Source organism: Elaeis guineensis, chromosome 1 (assembly GCF_000442705.2).
Source record: "Elaeis guineensis isolate ETL-2024a chromosome 1, EG11, whole genome shotgun sequence".
Taxonomy (NCBI): Eukaryota; Viridiplantae; Streptophyta; class Magnoliopsida; order Arecales; family Arecaceae; genus Elaeis; species Elaeis guineensis.
The window spans coordinates 107,329,673-107,350,505 of record NC_025993.2 but is presented as its reverse complement, the minus strand read 5'-3'; the positions used below and the strand labels follow the sequence as shown (position 1 = coordinate 107,350,505).

The 20,833-nt window shown below is 33.5% G+C and overlaps 1 protein-coding gene across 2 annotated transcripts; it reads left to right on the top strand.

The window, feature by feature from the left end:
* Nucleotides 1–15,197: 15,197 nt before the first annotated feature.
* LOC105038355 (protein PHLOEM UNLOADING MODULATOR) lies at nucleotides 15,198–20,271 on the top strand. 2 transcript variants are annotated; one of them, XM_010914143.4, is made up of 6 exons: nucleotides 15,198–15,686; nucleotides 17,427–17,493; nucleotides 17,564–17,618; nucleotides 17,690–17,821; nucleotides 17,920–18,113; nucleotides 19,580–20,271. In XM_010914143.4, exons 1-6 carry the CDS (start codon nucleotides 15,361–15,363, stop codon nucleotides 19,970–19,972), a joined length of 1,167 nt encoding a protein of 388 aa, XP_010912445.1. In that variant the 5' UTR covers nucleotides 15,198–15,360; the 3' UTR covers nucleotides 19,973–20,271. The 2 variants fall into 2 exon arrangements, with proteins under 2 accessions (XP_010912445.1, XP_010912444.1); XM_010914142.4 differs by having other exon boundaries at nucleotides 15,202–15,686; nucleotides 17,427–17,821; nucleotides 19,580–20,256.
* Nucleotides 20,272–20,833: the final 562 nt, after the last annotated feature.

The window sequence follows — 20,833 nt, the reverse complement described above, 5'->3', positions numbered from 1 at the left end:
GCGTCCGCTAGGGCTCGGGGTGGGTTAAAACGGAAAAAAGCTGCTTGGAAAAAGAAAAAACAATCTAACGCGGCATGCTAAGAGAGTTTTGGAGTCAGACCGGAAATGGACCGGTCCATCCAAGTCCGTTTCAAAATATTTTTTACGATTTCGAGCCAAATTTAAAAATATTTTAAAAATTTAAATTCGTGTCCAAGCTCAATCGGAATACGATTGGATCTGCTTGAATTACTTATCAAAGCCAAATATTAAATTGATCTGAATTTATAAAAATAAAAAGATAATACATGAATAAGATAAACAAATAACAATCTAAAGATTCATAAATATTTTAATATTTTATTATCATAATTAGCTAACTGACTAGGGATCGGACTAACTCATGACTCATCCTCAATGATAAAACCTACTTAACTAGAGATCGGGCTCGGACCACATATTCAGTGATTGGGCTTGAATTCGAGCTCAAGTAAGGCCCAGGCCGAGCCAAAAGAGTACCTAAGTGCAGTTTGAAAAATGAATGGGCCCTATGATTAGACTCAACCCCGAACTGAATTGTTTCGGGCCTAACCCAAAGCCCTACCTGAAGTCAGACGGGTCCGAGCCAAATTCCAACCATTCTTTAATTAGAGATGACAAAATAAGACTCAACCCATCAATTCGACCCATGTTCGACCTATCCTAAATAGGTTTGAATTTGGACTAAATAGGTTCGAATCATAAACAGATCAACCTATTTAATATATTTATTATTTCCGTCAGATTCAGATTTCAAACTTCTAATCTGTTTAACATGTTGAACTTGTATAATTTTTGGATTAGACCAGATTAACTAGTATATCATTAATTGGGCCATTTAAATTTTTAAATGCATTGAGTAATGAGCTCCTCCCACCCGGCACGCTTTTTTCTCAATTCCCCCGATCCCACAACTCCCACCCATCCCAATACCTTAGGTCCCCATCGTGGTTAGGGACTTAGGTTCTCTCTTCCTCTCTCTTTCCTTCTTCCTTCTTCTTTATGCCGCCACCATTCCAGAGACAATGCTGAGGCCATGGAGCTCAACTACAAAGGATTGCTAGATGCGAAGGAACCAGAGATTTGGAGGCAAAGGAGGCGATGGGGCATCAACTCATCATGGTTAGAGACTTTGGGTTTTCTCTTCCTCTCCTTTCTTCTTTCCACCACCGTCATTCTAGAGACAATGTCGAGGCCATGGAGCTCAACCATAAGGGCTTGCCACAAGTGAAGGAATCGAAGGTTCAAAGGCGAAGGAGGTGGTGGGGTGTCGATCGGAGGTCCAAAGCCCATATATGATGGAGCCATGGAGGTTTGGACTCCGAAGTCTTGCCCTCTTTTCTCACCGCCCTCAAGGTTCAAACTCGTTTGCTCCCGATTGCTTGATCAAGGGCAAAACTGAAGGTGGCCAAGAGATCCCGATGGGACGAAGGTGGTCGAGAGTGGGATCAAGGGTGGAGCTGGGAGGGCGAGAGCACAAGTTGGTGAAGAGACGCCCAAGAGCACAGTGATGGCAGTCAAGCAAAGATGCGGTGAGGGTAGATGTTAGAGAACTGGTTTTTAATTTTTTTTCTTTGTTTGTTTTTTTAAAAAATGAATCATAAATAGGCTAGACTTTTTTTTTTAATTGGATTATAAATGGGTTGTAAACAAGTGAGGTTAGATAACCTATTTATTAAATAGGTCGGGTTCAGATTTTAAAATATGACTTGCTTAATAAATAGACCGGATTTAGATTTAAAATTTTTTGACTCGATCCGTATCTGATCTGATCCATTTATACCCAATTCGATCCGATTGCTATCCCTACCTTTAATCTATTATATATATGTTTGGACTCCTTCTGAGTTAAGTATATAATTTGCAAGCTTGGATATATTTTCTTAATGCGGTGAAAGGCCACTCTCACAAATTAATTTATCATGCATTTTAGGTTAGTAATATCTCATCTAAATAATTTCCAAGTGAAATTAAGGAAATCTTTTTCTTGATCTTTAGTACTATAATATTAAAATTTTATTTTAGTTTGTATAAGTTTTTTCAAAAGTATGAATTAGATTATCAACATATTTATCATTCATTTATTTGATACTATGTACACACTTTGAACATAACCAACTGTTAGGTAGAGGTTTGAAATTCAACCATCTCACCTAGATCAAAGGAAATTAAAGAAAAGAAAACTCAATGAAAGGAAATAGGAAGTGTCCCTTCCCCAAGTAAGACATGTGCATGATACAAAGATAGAAATCGAAAGGAAGACAATTGCATCAGGAGATATATATATATATATATATATATATAGAGAGAGAGAGAGAGGACATGGCTTAGGGTAAAAAATCAAAGTAAATCTCAACCCTTGATAATTTAAAAATTTAAAAAAAATCTTTTATGATAGGACTTGCGCATAGAGGTGGCAATTGGGTTAAGTCGGATCGAATATGGGTCAGATCAAAAAATTATCAATTCAAATCTGATATATTTCTTAAATGGATCAAAAATTATAATCTGAACTTAACCTGTTTATTAAATAGATAACTCGACCCAAGCTATTTAATCATTTATTAAATAGATCAAATTAAGTTAAACAGATTAAATAAGTTAAATAGATTAAATAGATCAGATTAAATAGGTCAGAAAGAGGTTAAGCAGATTTTAAACAGATTAAACATATCTTAAATAGGTTAAATATATTAAACAAGTTGGATTAAATAGGTCAAAAATAGGTTAAATAGGCTAAATAGGTTAAATGAATTATCTAACTCAACTCGACCTGAATATTAAACAGGTTAAATGGATTAAATAGATCAGATATCTAAAATTCAAATTCGATTCAAATATTAAACAGGTTAATGGGTCGATCTGTTTATGATCAAAATCATTTTAGCCTAAATCCAAATCTATTTATGGCGGATCAAACATGCATTAGATTGATGGGTTGGGCCATATTTTGTCAATCTTATTTACATATAAGATATTTTTATTTAATTATTAAAAAATATAGAACTTTCACCTAATTAGAATTTCACAAAAAAAAAAAAAAAGACCCATGATTGGCATATACCAATATCCTCCAATAGAAAATGATCATTATTTCTAATTACTTTCTTCTTCTTTCTTCTCTCTATCCGATCACATTTATCCATTTTTATGTATGTGCAAGAAAACATGTGAATATGATGGTAACCCCCAACGTAACTCTACCAAGGCACAACACTCTTTTGTCTTCTCCTTCTTCTATTATATATCAAACCCTCTCCACTTCACTTGGAGGAAATGCCATATTGCCATTCCTTCTTATCTCTCCGTATCACTTCTATTAATTGTTGAACGATGGCATATTAAGATATCTCAAAAAAAATTGGTATGCCAATTGACTAATTGTTCATAAAAAGATCAAAAAAGAATTTCAAGTTTTTTTTGTTTTGGGGGTCACAAGGGAAAAAAAAAACAAAGTTGGCATCAAAAGAGGATGCATAAAAGCTATATATCAATTCATAAAAATCAAAAGGGATAAGTTTGTGAAATAACTATCCTAACATGCTTGCTAAGTAATTAAGCACTAGTTCATAAAGTTGTAGCAATTTTTTTTAAAAAAAATCTCATCCAAAGCCACGTAAGTGAAATAATCCAATAATTTTACAAATACACATGTATTAAATATATAATATAAAAGTGATGGTTGTTAGCATTTAATAGAATAATACAACTAAACAATATCATCCAGATATTTAATTTGTTAATGCAAAGATGTATATACAAGATATACACAGCTAAATATGTATATTTATCATATATAAAATATATCAAATCATTATATCATTTACTTCTTGATAGAAATTTAAAATTCAAAGTTCAAATGGGGAGGTAAAGAAAATAGAATTGGAAATAGAAAAGAATCAAATATGATCAAACTTTAGAATCTTAGAAATCACAAGACATTTTTTAAATTTCAATACCACACATCAAAGTGATAGGAGGTTCCAACTCCTCTCTTAAAGACTAACGGCCCAGTGCTAGGAATACTCTATTAAATTAACAAGCTAGCATTAGTTGGTGCGCTAAAGACGATCATAATAATCTATACCAAAATAAATAAAATCATCTAATTCTTCACACATGATAAGGCGGAAAATTACCTGAAGGATAAGCTAATCATGTAAGAAAATTCCTCAAGCTCATGATACTAGTGCAACTTGTTGTCACCGAAATTTTATTTGGTAGAGTTAGGTAGGTTGGCAAATGGTGATCAATTTTTGCTCGGATTGGTTTGCTCAAAGGTGAATATTCGACTTGCAAATAGAAAAACAGAGATCAAATGTTACTGGATTTGATCTGGCAGAGAATTCTTTGATGCCTAAATTAGGATGAGTTATAAGAGCAATGAAGATCCGAGAGATTTATGTAGAGCAAAATAATCAAGAAAAAAACATATCTGAAAATCCCCTAGGTCTTGTATATATAGGAGAGTGGGGCATATGGCCATTGTCCCAAAAGAGAGGCCTTGTTTGCGGCTGTTGATTGTGTGATAATTATTCAATATACAGTAAGTAATCATATGGGATGAGCTGTAATTGTTCCTCAATATATTTTGTGAAACAGTGAATGTGTAGAGTCGTAACTGCCCTTTTAGTTCACTTTAAATCATAAACATGTGGTCTGTTGTTGCCAGTCAGCTGACACAATCATCATCATCAATTGGCCAGTTTGGTCAGATAGTCTAACCGATTGATCTGATCAGTCACAAGTCAATAAATTCCAGCTATATCATAACTCATCACTGCTAATTATTCTTATGCACCACAATAACACAAAAGGAATTTTTCTGCTTTTTTTTCTTAATTAATATAAAAAAAATTATTTATCTAAATAATATAATTTTAAATTTATTTATCAGAATGATGTAAAATCGATAAAACGTCATTTTGAATGGCATTTTATCATGGCCACGTCACCTCCTATTTTTCACGTAGACCACATAAAAAAAAATAAAATAAAAATGTTAAAAAATATGACATTTTTTAAAATACCATATTTTTTTACTTTTTTTTCCACTTCAAAAAAAAGAAAAAAAAATGGTGAAAAATAAAGAAAAATAAAAAAAATAAATTTATAAAAAAATAACAATTTTAATTTTGTTAAAAATAAAAATTATCATTTAAAATTAGTATCTCCATTTCAAATTATCTTTTTAAAAAAATATCTGAAAGAAATTTATGTAAAAAAAATTAAAAATATCATTAAAAATTTTAAGAAATAAAAATTATAATTATAAAATTTAAGAAAATAAAAATTTTAACTTTCATTCAAATAAAAATCGTCATTTCAAATTACAATCTCCTTTTCAAATTAATTTTTTTAAAAAAATCATAAAAGAAGAAAAAAATAAAAAAATAAAAATTATAATTTTGAATGAATTTTAAAGAATAAAAATTTTAATTTTAATTCAAATAAAAATAATTTTAAATTATTTTATACATTTAAAAATTATTTTTTTAAAAAAATATCTCAAAAAATCTTAAAAAATTAAAAAAATAAAAAATATCATAAAAAAATGAGAAAAATGAGAGCCAAATAAAAATTATTATTTTAAATTTAAAAAAATAAAAATTTTAATTTTAATTCAAATAAAACCCATCATTTCAAATTACTTTTTCCTTTTCAAATTAATTTTAAAAAAAATATGTCAAAAAAATAAAAAAATAAAAAAAGTACCATAAAAGAGCAAAATATTTAAAATTTATGAAAAAAATAGAAATTATAATTTTTAATTTAAAAAAATAAAATTTTTAATTTTAATTAAAATAAAAAATACCATTTCAAAATATTTTTTCCATTTCAAATTATTTTTTTTTAAAAATATTCCAAACAAAGAAGTAAAAAATGAGAAAAAATGAGGAAAAAATAAAAATTCAAATTATTTTTTTTATTTAAAATTAATTTTTTAAAAAATATCCCAAAAAAATTTATGGGGGTTAAAAAAATAAAAAATATCATTAAAAAAATAAAAAAAATATAATAAAAAAATATCATAATTAAATATTTGTGCTCGTACCAGATCAAGATGTACTAGTGCGATCTGATTCATCTCATAATTAAATTATCTGATATACTATTATTATTTACATTATAATTTCTATAGTCCTTTTAGCATAACTTTTTCTCTCCTAATGTTCTGAGACATATTAGAGTATGTGTAACCATATCCACAAAGCATAATATCCGATCACTTGAAATTAAATAATATAAAATAAAATTAATAATTAATAATATTAAATAGAATAAAAATATTAAGCATACAAAAAATAGTACAATAAAAGTTTCAAAAATACTAAGTACAAATCTAAAAAAGACTAAGTCCCACAAGAATGTCGTGGTGCCCGTGGTCGCTTGGACCTTCTTAGGAAGGTTCTCAACAGCTGCTCTTGCTCCTACGATGATGGCTCTTCCCTTATATCAGTGGAGGAGGTCTGCTGATCATGCTGCTCAGGAATAACGGATGTTGTCGGATCATCTACAGACTGAGCGATCCGCTCAACCCTCTCATCTGGATACACGGATGGGTCTGAAAAGAAAGTATCATACTCATGTGGCCAACTGGTATCCGGTGATGTCATCTGAGGGATGTAGGAAGAAGAAGGCGCTGCCATCTGTAAATCAAAAGACGGTGACATCTGTGCAGCATCTAGTGATGACATCTGTAGAATATACAGTGATGACATATGTGAAACATATAGTGATGGCGTATATCTCATATCTGACGTATCGGCTGCTCCATACTAAGACGTACAGCTATATGGATCAGCATCAATCGCCACCAATATTTTGAAACTTGTTCTCTCTATCTCACGTAGTATCCGAATCTGTTCGTCCTCATCAGTCGTAGATAAAGCACGACGAGCGTCCAACACAAGACCCGACATAGAATCAGTCTACAAAATAAAAATAAAATAGTCAATATACTGTAAAATATAAAATAAAAATATAACATAAATAACATAAACTAATTTTCGTAGTCTTACTAAAAGACGTATAGCAGAACTCTCGTCCTCGTATCTGAAAACTGCATACCGAGGCTGTCCAATGACTCGCACTGTAATGCTAAAAAATCAAGCCATGTAGTCATCGGTATACGAATGACCTCTCAAAATGGGATCACCATGAACAATGTGATCTCGACATGCATTCCAAATATCGATGTACTCTGCATGTCTAATACGCCAGTCAATACGAGCTCTCCCTCGTCGATCAATATGATGAAGTTCTTGGCTGGTATTAAACTGCTCTGGGATACCCTGAATCTGACCAAACTGCCACAGGATACGATCGAAAAGATGCCACTCTACCATATCAAAATAAATAAGTGGCACCCTAGCAGTCTATACGTCATGTCCAACTGTATACATCTGCGACAATATAGCCAATATCTCATCTGTATATGGCTTCCACAAAAATTGATAGAGTTAAAATAAAAAAAATTAGTAAGCTAAAATTTTAATAGATTATGAATACTGTAAAATAATATTTATAAAAAATTTAAAATTTATTCGTCTATATGTATCAACTAATGTATCCAACTGGCATCTATAAACCCATACCATTCTCGTCGATACGTGATGAATATTGAATGCAACATTCCATCTGTTTTACAATGTTAAATAAATTTTATCAAATTTAAAATAATAAATTATAAATAAAAAAAATAATATTTTTATATCTATATCCCAATGATTCGTCCAGCCTAAATGGAATATCAGAATCATGCTGCTCTGATGGCATCTCGAGCAACTATCGTCGTAATGGACTGATAGTCGGCAAACGCTTCCATATCCAAATCTGCAAATTTAAAAAAAATAATACATGATATACCCAATATTTGAAATATAATTAAATATTAAAAATAAAATTTTTTAATTCACATATCTGTAATAATACAAGATAACCACTAATCTCGCTCTAATCAGTATAAGAACCCAGACACATAGCTCTGTACAGGGAAGCTAGTATTGCACTGCCCCAACTGAGTCTATGAGTAAAGTCTAAATCCTCTAATAATGGCAAAAACATCAACTTCATCTTATTCGATGAAGTATCGGATAACAGGACACACCTAACAATCGCAGCACCTGACCTCTAACATACTGCTGCACCATCTCCTCTAGTGCATCATCCGCAATATGAAAATATCGATAATGATCATCCAAACACTCAATCCTGAGTCGTGAATGATCGAAAAAGTGTACGTCGGGCTCAAACCCTAGCAATCGCAAGTACAAAGCCTGCCACTCCAGAATGATAAGCATGGGATCAACTCCGGTAACTGGATCGCCATCAACTGGTAGTTCAGTAAGGATGCTGAAATTCTGTAAAGTGATGGTCGCCTCACCAAATGAAAGATAAAATGTGTGTCTTTGGACGCCATCTCTCAAGTAAAGCAGTAATAAGACCAACATCCATCTCTATACGACCGATCCGATATACTCCATAGAATCCAAAATATTGTAAATAATCCAGCACTCTATGTGGGATGTCCTCTGTCCTCCAGAAGTCAGCATCAAATCGTCGTAGACGAAGGTGTCTGGGCTCCTGTAATAAAATATAATAATTAGATAATGTATATAATTTTTTTAAAAAAAATTAAATAGTAAACAGGATTGAAATGCTTACGCCGTCATCTAAAATAATATGTGATTGATGGTGCTCCTGCAATGTAAGAATACTACTGTCTCGAGAATCGGGATATCGCAGATCGTAAACCATAATATGCTAATAAATCTAAAATAATGATATTATCATAAGTGTATTAAAAAATAAAAAATATGATATGATAACCATTCATTTTATGAGAAATATATTTTAAACACAATATTGTCACACAATACAACTTAAATATAAAATTCAGTTCATCTCACAGAAATACATAAAAAATATCAAAAATATATTTTCGGAGCCTTTAATTTCTTCCACTGCTTGAAGTTAAAATATGTTGAAGTATCCTAAGACAGCGACGGTGGTCATGACCCTGTTCCTTACAAATGCCACAGTGGTTCTTACTTCTTATTTGTCTATCATCCATCTCATTTCGTAGTCTTGTTGACTTTGGTTTACCTTTCTGCTTGGATCTCAAACGATGATGATCAAAAATATATTTGAGCATACGTGCATGCATCCAATAATCTTCATGTGGTAATGGATTAAAGTTACCGTTCCAAGCATTCATATATGCTGTAATTGTATATGCATCATCCACAAAATCACTAAAATGTACAGTAATTTTTTGACACACAGCTAAAACATGTGAACATGGATATTTGTACATGCTTCACTTTTCACAAAAATATTTTCTTTCAGCTAAAGTAACAGTATGAGAATTTTCTCCACCTCGTAACCCTGCGCTTACTCTCCTCGTAAGCACTTCATATATACCTCTTTGAAGGTTGAATGCTGTTACTCGGTACTGGTTAGTTTTAACTTGATCTTCAACAATCTTAATTGCAATATGAGGAGTAAAAAGATTATTTGAATTCTCCTCTACATATCTCAAAGCTTGGGCATACCTCGTATTGAAGTATTTCATAAAACGATAAAATGTCATTTGAACACAAGCTGTAATTGGCACATGTCTAGCTCCTCGTAAAATACTGTTAAAAATCTCTGACAAATTTGTAGTGAAGACACCATAGCGCATGCCATCATCATGTGCCAATGTCCACTTCTCTTTTCTATCTCGAACAACTAGCTCCAAGCCTCTTCATTCACTGTTCTGATCCTACCCATGATAAAATTGAACTTATGAATTTGATGAGCGCTTCCTGCTTGCCATACTGCTCTTTTCAGCTGCATATTTTTAAAATGAGTGTTGAAATTACTGCAGATATGTCTTAAGCAGTATCGATGATAGGCACGTGGTGGACTTCATCCAATAGACTCATCTGCGATGGTATTTAATATACCTGGATGCCTGTCAGAAATTAAGCATATTCCATTTCTATCTTTGACGATATGTGTTCTGAGCTGGAAAAGAAATCAACTCTAATTTGCAGTCGTCTCCTCGTCCACAATTGCATATGCTAATAAAAATATCCTATTCTCTGCATCAATTTCTGTTGCAATTAACATCTTACCTTTAAACTTTTTATACAAGTGCGTCCATCAATGCTGATTACAGGACGGTAGTGCGTAAAACCCTGGATAGATGGTTTGAAAGCTCAGAAAATATAATTTAAAATTCAGATATTGGAATTCACAGCTTGAAAAAAATTTCATGAAACAACTATACCAGGATTTGCATGTTGAAATGCAGCCATATAATAAGGTAATTTAGCATAAGACGGCTCCTATTCTCCATAAATATCAACCAATGCCTTCTGTTTTCCACACCATGCTTTCCTGTATGATACTGTATATTGAAATTGATCATTAACAGCTGCCACAATAGCTTCAACTTTGACATCGAGATCTTTCTCAACAATGTCGGACTAGTATGCCAATCATCCTTCCACTATATGTTTGTGGTCTCGACTCAATCCCATAAACAAATAAGTGTGAGGATCCTCATATTTTGTGATTTGAAAATATTCATATTTTTTCAACAATACAGCACGAAGCCTCTATTTATAATTTTGAGTATTATCTGATGATGCGCATCGTATGGACCATAATTTTGAATGCGACTGAACTACATTGTGTGTCCGATGCTTCATAATGTGATAAAGATCAATAGCTCTCCTTACATAATATTTACTCTCAAATATTAAACCTTTAGCAAATTCAGTCATCGAAGAGTCCCAAAATTGATAGTCAGAGTTTAATCTTCGACCAGCACTAACACAACCATCATCATCTAAATTTATATCATTAAAAAATTATGGGGGTTCGTGCAAACGAGGTTGAGGTTTTTTCATATTAATATTAGCCTGAACATCTTCATCATCATTCTCATTTTCACCATCATCATCATTACTGCTACTGTCCTCATCTATCCAACAATCTTCATCTCCGCTTTCATCTGACTCAAAGCCTAGATTATCAAAATTTATTCCACCGACTACCCAGTCATCGTTCCTTATATGAGTGTCGTCTCCCGTACTTACCACTACTTCTAGCAAAGAAGAAGTCACCATAGTAGAAGACACAGGATAAGTCACCATAGGATTCTGAATAATTGGACAACTAGGACCGGCAGTAGTGGAATATTGTTCTGCAAATATGGCCTCAACACTATCGGTTTGCACCATAGGAGTTGCGAAAGGTAAGGAAGGCCCAACATTATTGTCCGCTTGAGTTAAAAGCCGATTATAGTATCCAAAGCTCAGTACATCTTTCTTTTCAATATATAATTTTAAAAATCGACATTCTGCATATTTTAAAGGAAAGGTCAGTATTTCTTCGACATCTTCATCATCATCAATTGAAACTAAGATATAATTGCTCTGCATTAACTGTCCCGACAGATTAGGAGATTTTCATTTCAATTTTATTTCATATTTTTCTTTGTCTACAGGAATACTGCTGTATAAATAGTCCAATAATTCTTGACGTGATAATGATGAAGATACTCTAATCATCCGATTTATAGAGTGACTGTACTGCACACCAGTTTCATCATTTTGTATTATACCATCATAATACAATAGTACACGAACTCGAGTACTGACCATTTTCTCGAAGAAACCTATGACAAAATCAAAGTCAAAATATTTAAAATTATTAATTATTTTATCGTTTCAAAAGATTTACATAATAAATGCATCATATCATCAATAAATAGGTACAGATAGATCCTATCCCATTCAAAAATTGCATTAATTCTATAGATTAATTATTTTAATCAAATGATATGCAAAAGGGATCGAAAAAAATTTCGGCAGCATTCCTCCTTAGTTCTCCTCACACGAGAGAACTAAAGAAAAATACTATCCGAAATTTCTCTCGAACCCTCCGCATATCATTCGAATAATGTAATTACCTATAGAATTAAATGCAAGTCTCAAACTGGACAATCAATTGACCAATGTATATATTTTATGGTACCCGTATAAAAATATATAATCAAATATATATTTTATATGGATATCGTAGAATATCTTAAATTGGTCAACTGACAGGTCTACATTTTCATGAAATGCAATATATTTTAAAATTTTTAAATTATAATTGAATCAAATTTTTAAATAAATCTTAATCTAATGAGATAAAAATAAAAAATAAAAAATAATAAGATAAAAATAAAAATTAAAAAGACTGAAATAGAAGGGTGCCCGCCGCCCGGGACCGTCGGGGCCCACCGTCGGGGCCCGCCGCCATGGCCCGCCGTCGAGGCCCATCGTCGGGGGGCTGCCGCAGGGGCCTGCCATGGCCCATCGCAGGGGGGCCGTCGCTAGGGCCCACCGCGGGGAGCCACCGTCGGGCCGCTACGGGGAGCAGCTGTCGGGGCACCACCGGGGCCCGCCAACCGCCGCCGGTCGTTTGTCACCGGCAGCCAAGGAAAAAGAGGGAGAGAGAGAGGAAGAGGGAGAGAGAGAGGAGGGGGCCGGCCAAGGGAAGGGGAGGGCTGGGGCCCGTCGTCGGGGCCGCCGTCGGGGTGCGCCGGCCCACTGCCGGCCGTCTGTCGCCGACAGCCAAGGAAAAAGAGGGAGAGAGAGGAAGAGTGAGAGAGAGAGGAAGAGAGAGAGGAGGGGGTCGGCCAAGGGAAGGGGAGGGTCGGGGCCCGCCGTCGGGGTGTGCCGGCCTGCCGTCGGCCCTCTATCGCCGGCGGCCAAGGAAAAAGAGGGAGAGAGAGAGAGGAAGAGGGAGAGGAAGAGAGGAAGAGGGAGAGAGAGAGGAGGGGGTCGGGGCCCACCACTGGGGCCGCCGCTGGGGCACGCCGGCCCGCTGTCGGCCCTCTATCACCGACGGCCAAGGAAAAAGAAGGAGAGAGAGAGGAAGAGGGAGAGAGAGAGGAAGAGGGAGAGAAGGCCGCCAAGGAAAGGGGAGGGTCGGGGCCCACCGCCGGCCCTCTATCGCCGACGGCCAAGAAAAAAGAGGGAGAGAGAGAGGAAGAGGAGAGAGAGAGAGGAGGGAGCTCACCATCGTCGGGAGGTCACCGTCGTGCCGTCGGAGAGGAGAAAATGTTGAAGATAGCCGGAGAAGAGGGAGAAGAAGGAGAGAGGGGGGTTTTTTTTTTAGAATTTAAACTTGAAAAATGCCAAAGGGAATGGCGTTTTCAAAAACGCCATTCCCTTTGGTGTTTTTCTCCAATTTTTTTTCTTTTTTTATAGTTATTTTAAATTTTTAAATTTTTTAAATTTTTTATGTGATTTTTTAATAAATAAAATTAATTTAAAATGGGCATAGTAATTTGAAATGATAATTTTTTATTTGAATTAAAGTTAAATTTTTTTTTAAGTAATAATTACAAATTTTATTTTTTTTACCATTTTTTATTTGAATTATAATTATAATTTTTAATTTTTTAAATTTAAAATTAAAATTTTTATTTTTAAATTAGAATTAGAATTTTTTATTTTTTTTAATTCAATTATTTTCCCTTTTTTCTTTTTTATGGTATTTTTTATTTTTTTTACACCAATTTTTTTCTTTTTTCAGATATTTTTTTTAAAAATAATTTGAAATAAGAAAAATAATTTGAAATGATATTTTTTTATTTTCATTAAAGTTAAAATTTTTATTTTTTTTTTAAATTTTAATTTATAATTTTTATTTTTTTTCACATTTTTTATTTTTTTTCACTTTTCGTATGGCATTTTTTTTATTTTTCTTGAATTCAAATTAAAATTTTAATTTTTTTATAACTTAAAATTTTAATTTTAATTTTTTTCTCATTTTTCTCATTTTTTTCTATTTTTATAATTTTTTTAAGATTTTTTTATTTATTTATTTTTTTTAAAAAAAATTAATTTGAAATGAGGAAAGTAATTTGAAATGATGTCTTTTATTTTAATTAAAATGATTTTTTTAAATTTAAAATTATATTTTTTATTTTTTTAATTATTTAAATTTTTGATTTCTTTATGGCACTTTTATTTTTTTATTTTTTATTTTTTAAAAATATTTTTTTTGTAAAAATTAATTTGAAATAGGAAAACTAATTTGAAATGATGGTTTTTATTTGAATTAAAATTAAAATTTTAATTTTAAAAATTTAAAATTTTTATTTTTTTCTCATTTCTTTTTCATTTTTTCTTTTTTTATGGTATTCTTTATTTTTTAATTTTTTTAAGTTTTTTTAGATATTTTTTTAAAAAAATAATTTTAAATAGATAAAATAATTTAAAATTATATTTTTTATTTGAATTAGAATTAGAATTTTTATTTTTTAAAATTTATTCAAAATTATAATTTTTATTTTTTTCTAAATTTTTCCTCATTTTTCTTCTTTAATGATATTTTATTAAAAAAATTAATTTTATGATATTTTTTATTTTATGCTATTTTTTAATATTTTTTTGAGATATTTTTTTGAAAAAATTAATTTTAAATAATTTTAGAATTATAATTTTTATTTCTTTTCGATTCTTTTTTTAATGGTATTTTTAATTTTTTTTTTACACCAAATTTTTTCAGATATTTTTTTAAAAAGATAATTTGAAATGGAGATACTAATTTTAAATGATAATTTTTATTTTTATCAAAATTAAAATTTTTACTTTTTTATAAATTTATTTTTTTTATTTTTTTTATTTTTTATTTTTTTTTTGGAAAAAAATATCAAAAAATATGATATTTTTAAAAATACCATTTCAAATGACGTTTTTAAAAACACCATATTTTTTATTATTTTTATTTATTTATTTTTTTTACGTGGTCTACGTGAAAAGTATGGGGTGACGTGGCCATTTTACTGATTTTACGTCATCGTGGTAAATAAGTTAAAAATTAAATTATTTAAATAAATATTTTTTTTATATTAATTAAAAAAAACTCAAATTTTTTCGGACCAAAATATAATATTGTAAATATATTTTTTCAAAAGGTATATAGAATTATTCAAGTCTTCACCACCACTACATTATTATAATATAATTATTATGGTTAAACAGGTGTTGTCGAAAGTTTTTTGAACTTGAAAATCCCCACCCAAAAAACAAAGAAAAAAAAAAAAATCAAAAAACAAAAAAATCATGGCCAGACCGAAATTTGGTACACCCACTGTATGAGAGATCCTCCCATGGGTTCTATGCTCTCCCACTTGTTTTTTTGAGTATAGCATGTTCTTTGCTCTCGGTAGCAGTTTTGCTACTGGCCGGAACCTCAGAGGCTGGGTTGGATCCTTGTACTGGGGATTCTAGTCCTGTCCTCTCCGCTGCTACGAGCCGAGATCCCGATCCCCGCGAGTTCGGGATGAGGAGGCCGAGGGCGGAGAGTACAAACTCCTCGTGGCGACTTCTCAGAGAGAATGGGGGTTTGGGCGTGGCCGCGATCACCTACGTGCTCGTGGACTACCTCCGCGAGGTGTCTCCCTCGTGGCACGAGCGCCTCCAGCCAGCGCTCTGGGCGGCGCTGGCCCTCGCCGCCTTGGCCCGGGCCCCCTTCTACCGCCACTGGTCGCTGGAGATCCGGGCGGCCCTCCCCTTCCTCGTCTCCTTGGCCTTCCTGCTCGCCGCCCTCCTATGCGAGGCCATCTCCGTCCGCTTTGTCTCCGCCGTTCTCGGCCTCGACTGGCACAGGTAGCGCAAAGATTAAATCAAACAAGTTTAATAAAATCCTGTAATTTCTTCCATTCCTCTTTTTACTGGCTACGGATATTAAAGTTCATCAGAAAGATTGGATTTTTTGCTGGATTTCATGAATTTTGCTTAGCAGTTGCTTGTTCTCGAGCAAAGTTTGGATTTTGTTTAAGTTTATATCGGTTTATCATGGTGACAGGTCGAACTAAGAAGTGGGGTTTAGAAATCATATCTACAATAGTTTGGAAGATTTATTTGTTGATGAGGAACATATAATTAAAACCGGCTTTTTTTTTTTTTTTTTTCAATCCAGTAGTGAAATGATACCCGGTTGTATTTTTTTGAATCATTTTTAAAAATTTTTGATCTCAATGCTTGTAGCTGCTTGACAGAGGTGATACGTAGGAACTTACATTACCAAAGGATGATAGCGTGCAACATTGCACTTGATACTGGCTTTATAGCTGGATCAAGATATAATATTCAAACATGGCTTTGCCTTTGCCATGATAATCCCTTGTAAAGGATATCACTGTGGGATGGAACGTAATTTTGATTTGCATTTTGGTAGTAATCTTCGTGGATGTAATGAATGAGATTAGTCGTCGCTCTGAAAAGAACAAAGAAATGCTTTTACATTGAGGTATGCATTTTAAGTTGGATGCAATTTGGATGATATTTAGTTGTCTTATTGTGCACCTACTTCTCATGAATTGGATGCTCTCGATGCTTAGGCTCGTCAAATAAATGAAGGAGACTGGTTCAAAGATTTCGATATCATTTTCAATAAATGATTGACTCTAGAGATGCTGATGCAATATATAGCTTCTAGTGACATATATTCACCATTTCTTTGAGCCTGAACTGCAAAGAAATGCTTCTACTTGTAGTTGACCTGGTTGCGATGTAAATGTTCTATTCAGGTTTTGTTTTCTTGCTAAGGCTGAGTTTTGGAAGTTTTAATTACAAAATCATGATTCTTTCTTTTTCTTCCATTGAAATTTCTGGATTTAGAAGTCTAGGATTTTGTCGGGAGGTGTTTGAAGGAGAAGAATAGACAATGGAAAGATATTAGATGTTAGGGAGGAAAAATCAATATTAAAAATTCCATTTTCAGGAATTTAAGGAATTGATGAATTCCACCACATGACCAAACATGTCTAATTCTAAAGCTACAAATTATGATTTCACAAAACATGCAAAACCACGAATTTTCATGATTTTGTGGTACATTCAAATGGACCCTATATCTCTGCAGTTACCATAAACACAACAATGACCATTAATCTCGTTGCCCCAACAATTTGGTTTGGTCATATCAGTCCTAGTTCGCCATGTATTTCTAGGCTACCTTTGATGTTATTTCAAGTGCTTTAATATCCTTACTTGCATTAAGCCTGACAATCTCTCAAGATGATGTCAACCCTTGTGCATGTTGTCCCTGATCTCATCCTACAAACTAAGACAACAAAAAATGCAACATAAGCTGCAGCAAAGCTAGCATTAGAAGTCTTGCCTCAGAAACATCATCTGGTTGCTAGTGTCAGATTGTTGGGGTTCATCACCTATTTATGTTTATTTTAGAAAGCTGTTTTCTGCAGATATTTTTAGGAACTTCTCTTTGAATTATAACCATTGACGTTAATGTTCGTGTTTCTCAAAAAGCTACAGTTATTGTTGTTGGTATCCTTTTATATTTAGACAATAAACTAAGGTGCTGCAACCATTCAAAATTGGCAGATCCGCTTCTCCCCTTCCTGATACGGGTCAGTGGTTGCTGTTAGCACTGAATGAGAAGCTTCCTCAGGTGGTGGTTGATATACTAAGAGCTCACATTATTGGACTTCATCATTATCTGATGCTTTTTATGATGCTAGGCTTCTCTGTGCTTTTCAACTCTATTAAAGCTCCAGGCCTTGGATTTGCTACAAGGTATTTGTTTACACTGGCTATAGGCCGACTCCTTCGCGCCATAACATTCGTTTCCACAATTTTTCCATCAGTCCGACCCTGGTGTGCATCATCTCGATATCAAATACCTCCGCACCCTCATCCCTGGGCACAGAAATATTATGAGCCATATGCTTCTGATCCTAAAGCCATTCGCAGGCTAATACAAACCGATACGCATTATGGTTAGTCCAAGTTTGTATTTGTTAAGACACTTCATATGTCATTGTGCTAATGACTTGGATTTAAAGTAAAAGCTTTTTTTTTTTGGCTTGCTTTTCAGCATATGTAAAGGAATACCCTGTTGAGTACCGACCAGATTGGGGGCGTATGAGCTTCCTGGTAGATATACTGAGGCCTTCTGTTTCAGAGGGATCTCGATGGTACCATTTGCTAAAGAAAGCTAGTGGTGGATGCAATGACCTTATGTACAGTGGCCACATGCTTGTTGCTGTACTGACTGCTATGGCATGGACGGTATGTCTGACTCCTTTTGCAAGTGCCATCTATTACCAGATGAACATATTTTGAATATTTCCAAATTGACTAAACACAATGCCTTTGCTTTAGAGACACATGGTTAACTGGCTATATGGTGTTGTCTTGACTATAATTTAATGATAAATTGATAGTTTAATCTGATTTGCCTTTTTTAGCTGCATATAACATTTTCTTCATATATATTTTCATTCGTGATGAGTCCTTGCTTCAGCTTCATTCTACATGCTGATAGCTAATGCCTTTTTTTCGATAAAGCTATCAGGAAACTGTTCTTCCCCAGTAGTGTTTTCCATATATTCTATATTTATATTCGGGTCAAAGTCTCTAAATTTACACAGAAAAGGAGGTTAATGAAGATTGTTCTGTTGATCTTCCTGTTTTCCCCTTCATGTCTTTCAAACTTTTCTAAGCTGAGATACTTTGGCTGAAATTGATTGCAATTGAGGAGAAAACACTTTTAAAGGAAATCTGCTTATTGATTGACCTGGCAGCTGAGGCTTTACTTGTATACAAAAAATAATTTCCACTTCTCTATTTTATATTACCTGTTGTTTGTCCTAATACGCATCCAGCTGTAACCTCTAGTGGCTTATTTATGGAGTTTCTGTCTGAAATCAAACATTCACATCATTAAACAAGAATGTGGCCTATTTAATCTCTTGTAATTATTTTGAAATCCAAACACCCATTCTGGGATGAAATCAGTGTGCTTGATGAAATTTGTGTTCCTGATGCACATGTTTAATTCCAGCATCACCCTTTTACTTTCAAGTTCTTTCCCATGATACTCACTTGTTTCAACCCAAGCTGCTAGTACATCTCTTACAAAAATGCAAGCTGCTGATCTTCATTTTTTTAAATTTTTTTTTTGCAAAAGTCAAGTATTATGAGGTAAACATAAAAAAATTGGAATTTAACATCCTTTTTGTTAATGAATTGAACCACTAAAATTCTTTTTGTTCTGTACTCTGGACCTTATGCTGCTGCATGCTAGTGGAGTTTCTCAACAAGAAGAAAATGGAAATAATGAGTGATGGGGGGAGAAAAATCAAATGTTCAATTTCATTACCATCAAGACATTGTCGGGAAACTAGTTGTCAACAACTTTGTAAACTTAAGATTTATCGGGGCGTCTCCAGCAAACTGGCTCAGTGCAGCAGTGCTTTTGCATTTACTATTGATTCTACCATCCTATGTACCTATTCCCAATGAACAGAATAGATGATGCATTTCTTGTATATGAAGTGATTGATATCCATCAAGTTTGCTTTTGTCCTATGGTATATGATGAAGAGAAACATATTCTATATATAAAGGTTATGTGTGTATCCTTGCAAGGCATTCACTTGTCTATTTATGTGCACTATTGCACTTGTTTGTTGGCACATATTGGTGCGTGGTTGAAATGCTAACCCTCAAGATGATACATTGTCTGTTCTCAGGAAGCATATGGAGGCTGGACCTCTGCTCTGATATGGCTACTAGTTCTGCATAGTGCCCAGAGGGAGGTACGTGAGCGTCACCATTACAGCGTTGATTGCATTGTGGCAGTCTATGTTGGCATCCTCCTGTGGAGGGTGACCGGCTTTATTTGGTCGGCTAAAGACACCTCTAAAGCCAAAAGACTCGCCAAACTTGATGAGGTCCAAGGCAGACTTATGCATGCAGCAAAAGATTCAGACATTGATGAGCTAAGGAAACTCTTAATGGAGGTGGACTTGGCAGGTCAAGAGAGGCAGAGTTCGCAATGGGCCATCTGGGCATTTGCTGGCATTGCCACCACCTTCTTGCTCAGCTGCATCCTCCTAGCCTTTATATGGACGAGTGATGGTTGATTGATTGCTCACAAAATGGTAGGGCATGCTTGTGTTGTATTTGAACCATATTGCTTTTAGGTACCATTTGGAAATTCAAAGGCTTTGCAATTGTGTACTTTGCCTTATGCACAGGAAGAACATGATGAAACTAATTTTCCAGACAAAATAATTCTCTTGGGAAAAAAAAATGTCATGATATCTAACTTGTGAAAAAACATCAAAAGTATGTTTACATGTCTATATATGATATTTCTCCAAAACAGGAGATTATCATCCCTCCTACCCCTCCCCCCCCCACCACACGCGCACAGACACAAAGTTTGTTGTTGTAGCATTGTTCTTCTTGATAGATGTGAATCATGGGTATTTTCTTTTTTCTGGGTAAGAATCATGGGTATTTTCAGTGGCTTAAAACTGAATGTGATTGGCAAGCAATTTCATCCTTTTTAAGGTTTTCTCTCATGCTAAATTACTAATTCAAGCATCTTATGAGTTAATGATTTCTTAAGTTATCTGGCTGGCTGTTTGGTTTTGTAAAATGGTTGGCATAAAATTTAAAATAGATGAACTTCATGAAAATATTTGGGACATGTTTGGTTGGAAGGAAATGGACTTTTCGAATGGAAATGTGATTGAATGACTCCTATTTTAATCGATTGAAAAAAATTTTGTTATCATTCTAATTTGAAAGACTTGAAATACCCTGATCCTTTGAAATTAAATTTATATTCTCTCCTATTATTCGTATATCATACCGATTTTGATTACGAACTAAATATGTTGGCAGATACGGTTATTCTGATTTTTATTTTATTTGATTACTTTACCCAAAATCTATATTGCTAAATAGATAGTCATGAAATTTGAAATATTCCATTT

Coding starts and splice junctions, on each gene's coding strand:
- LOC105038355 (XM_010914142.4), top strand. CDS start 15,361: ATGAGGAGGCCGAGGGCGGAGAGTACAAACTCCTCGTGGCGACTTCTC. Junction 17,822..17,919: donor ACAAACCGATACGCATTATG/GTTAGTCCAAGT, acceptor CTTGCTTTTCAG/CATATGTAAAGGAATACCCT. Junction 18,114..19,579: donor TGACTGCTATGGCATGGACG/GTATGTCTGACT, acceptor GTCTGTTCTCAG/GAAGCATATGGAGGCTGGAC.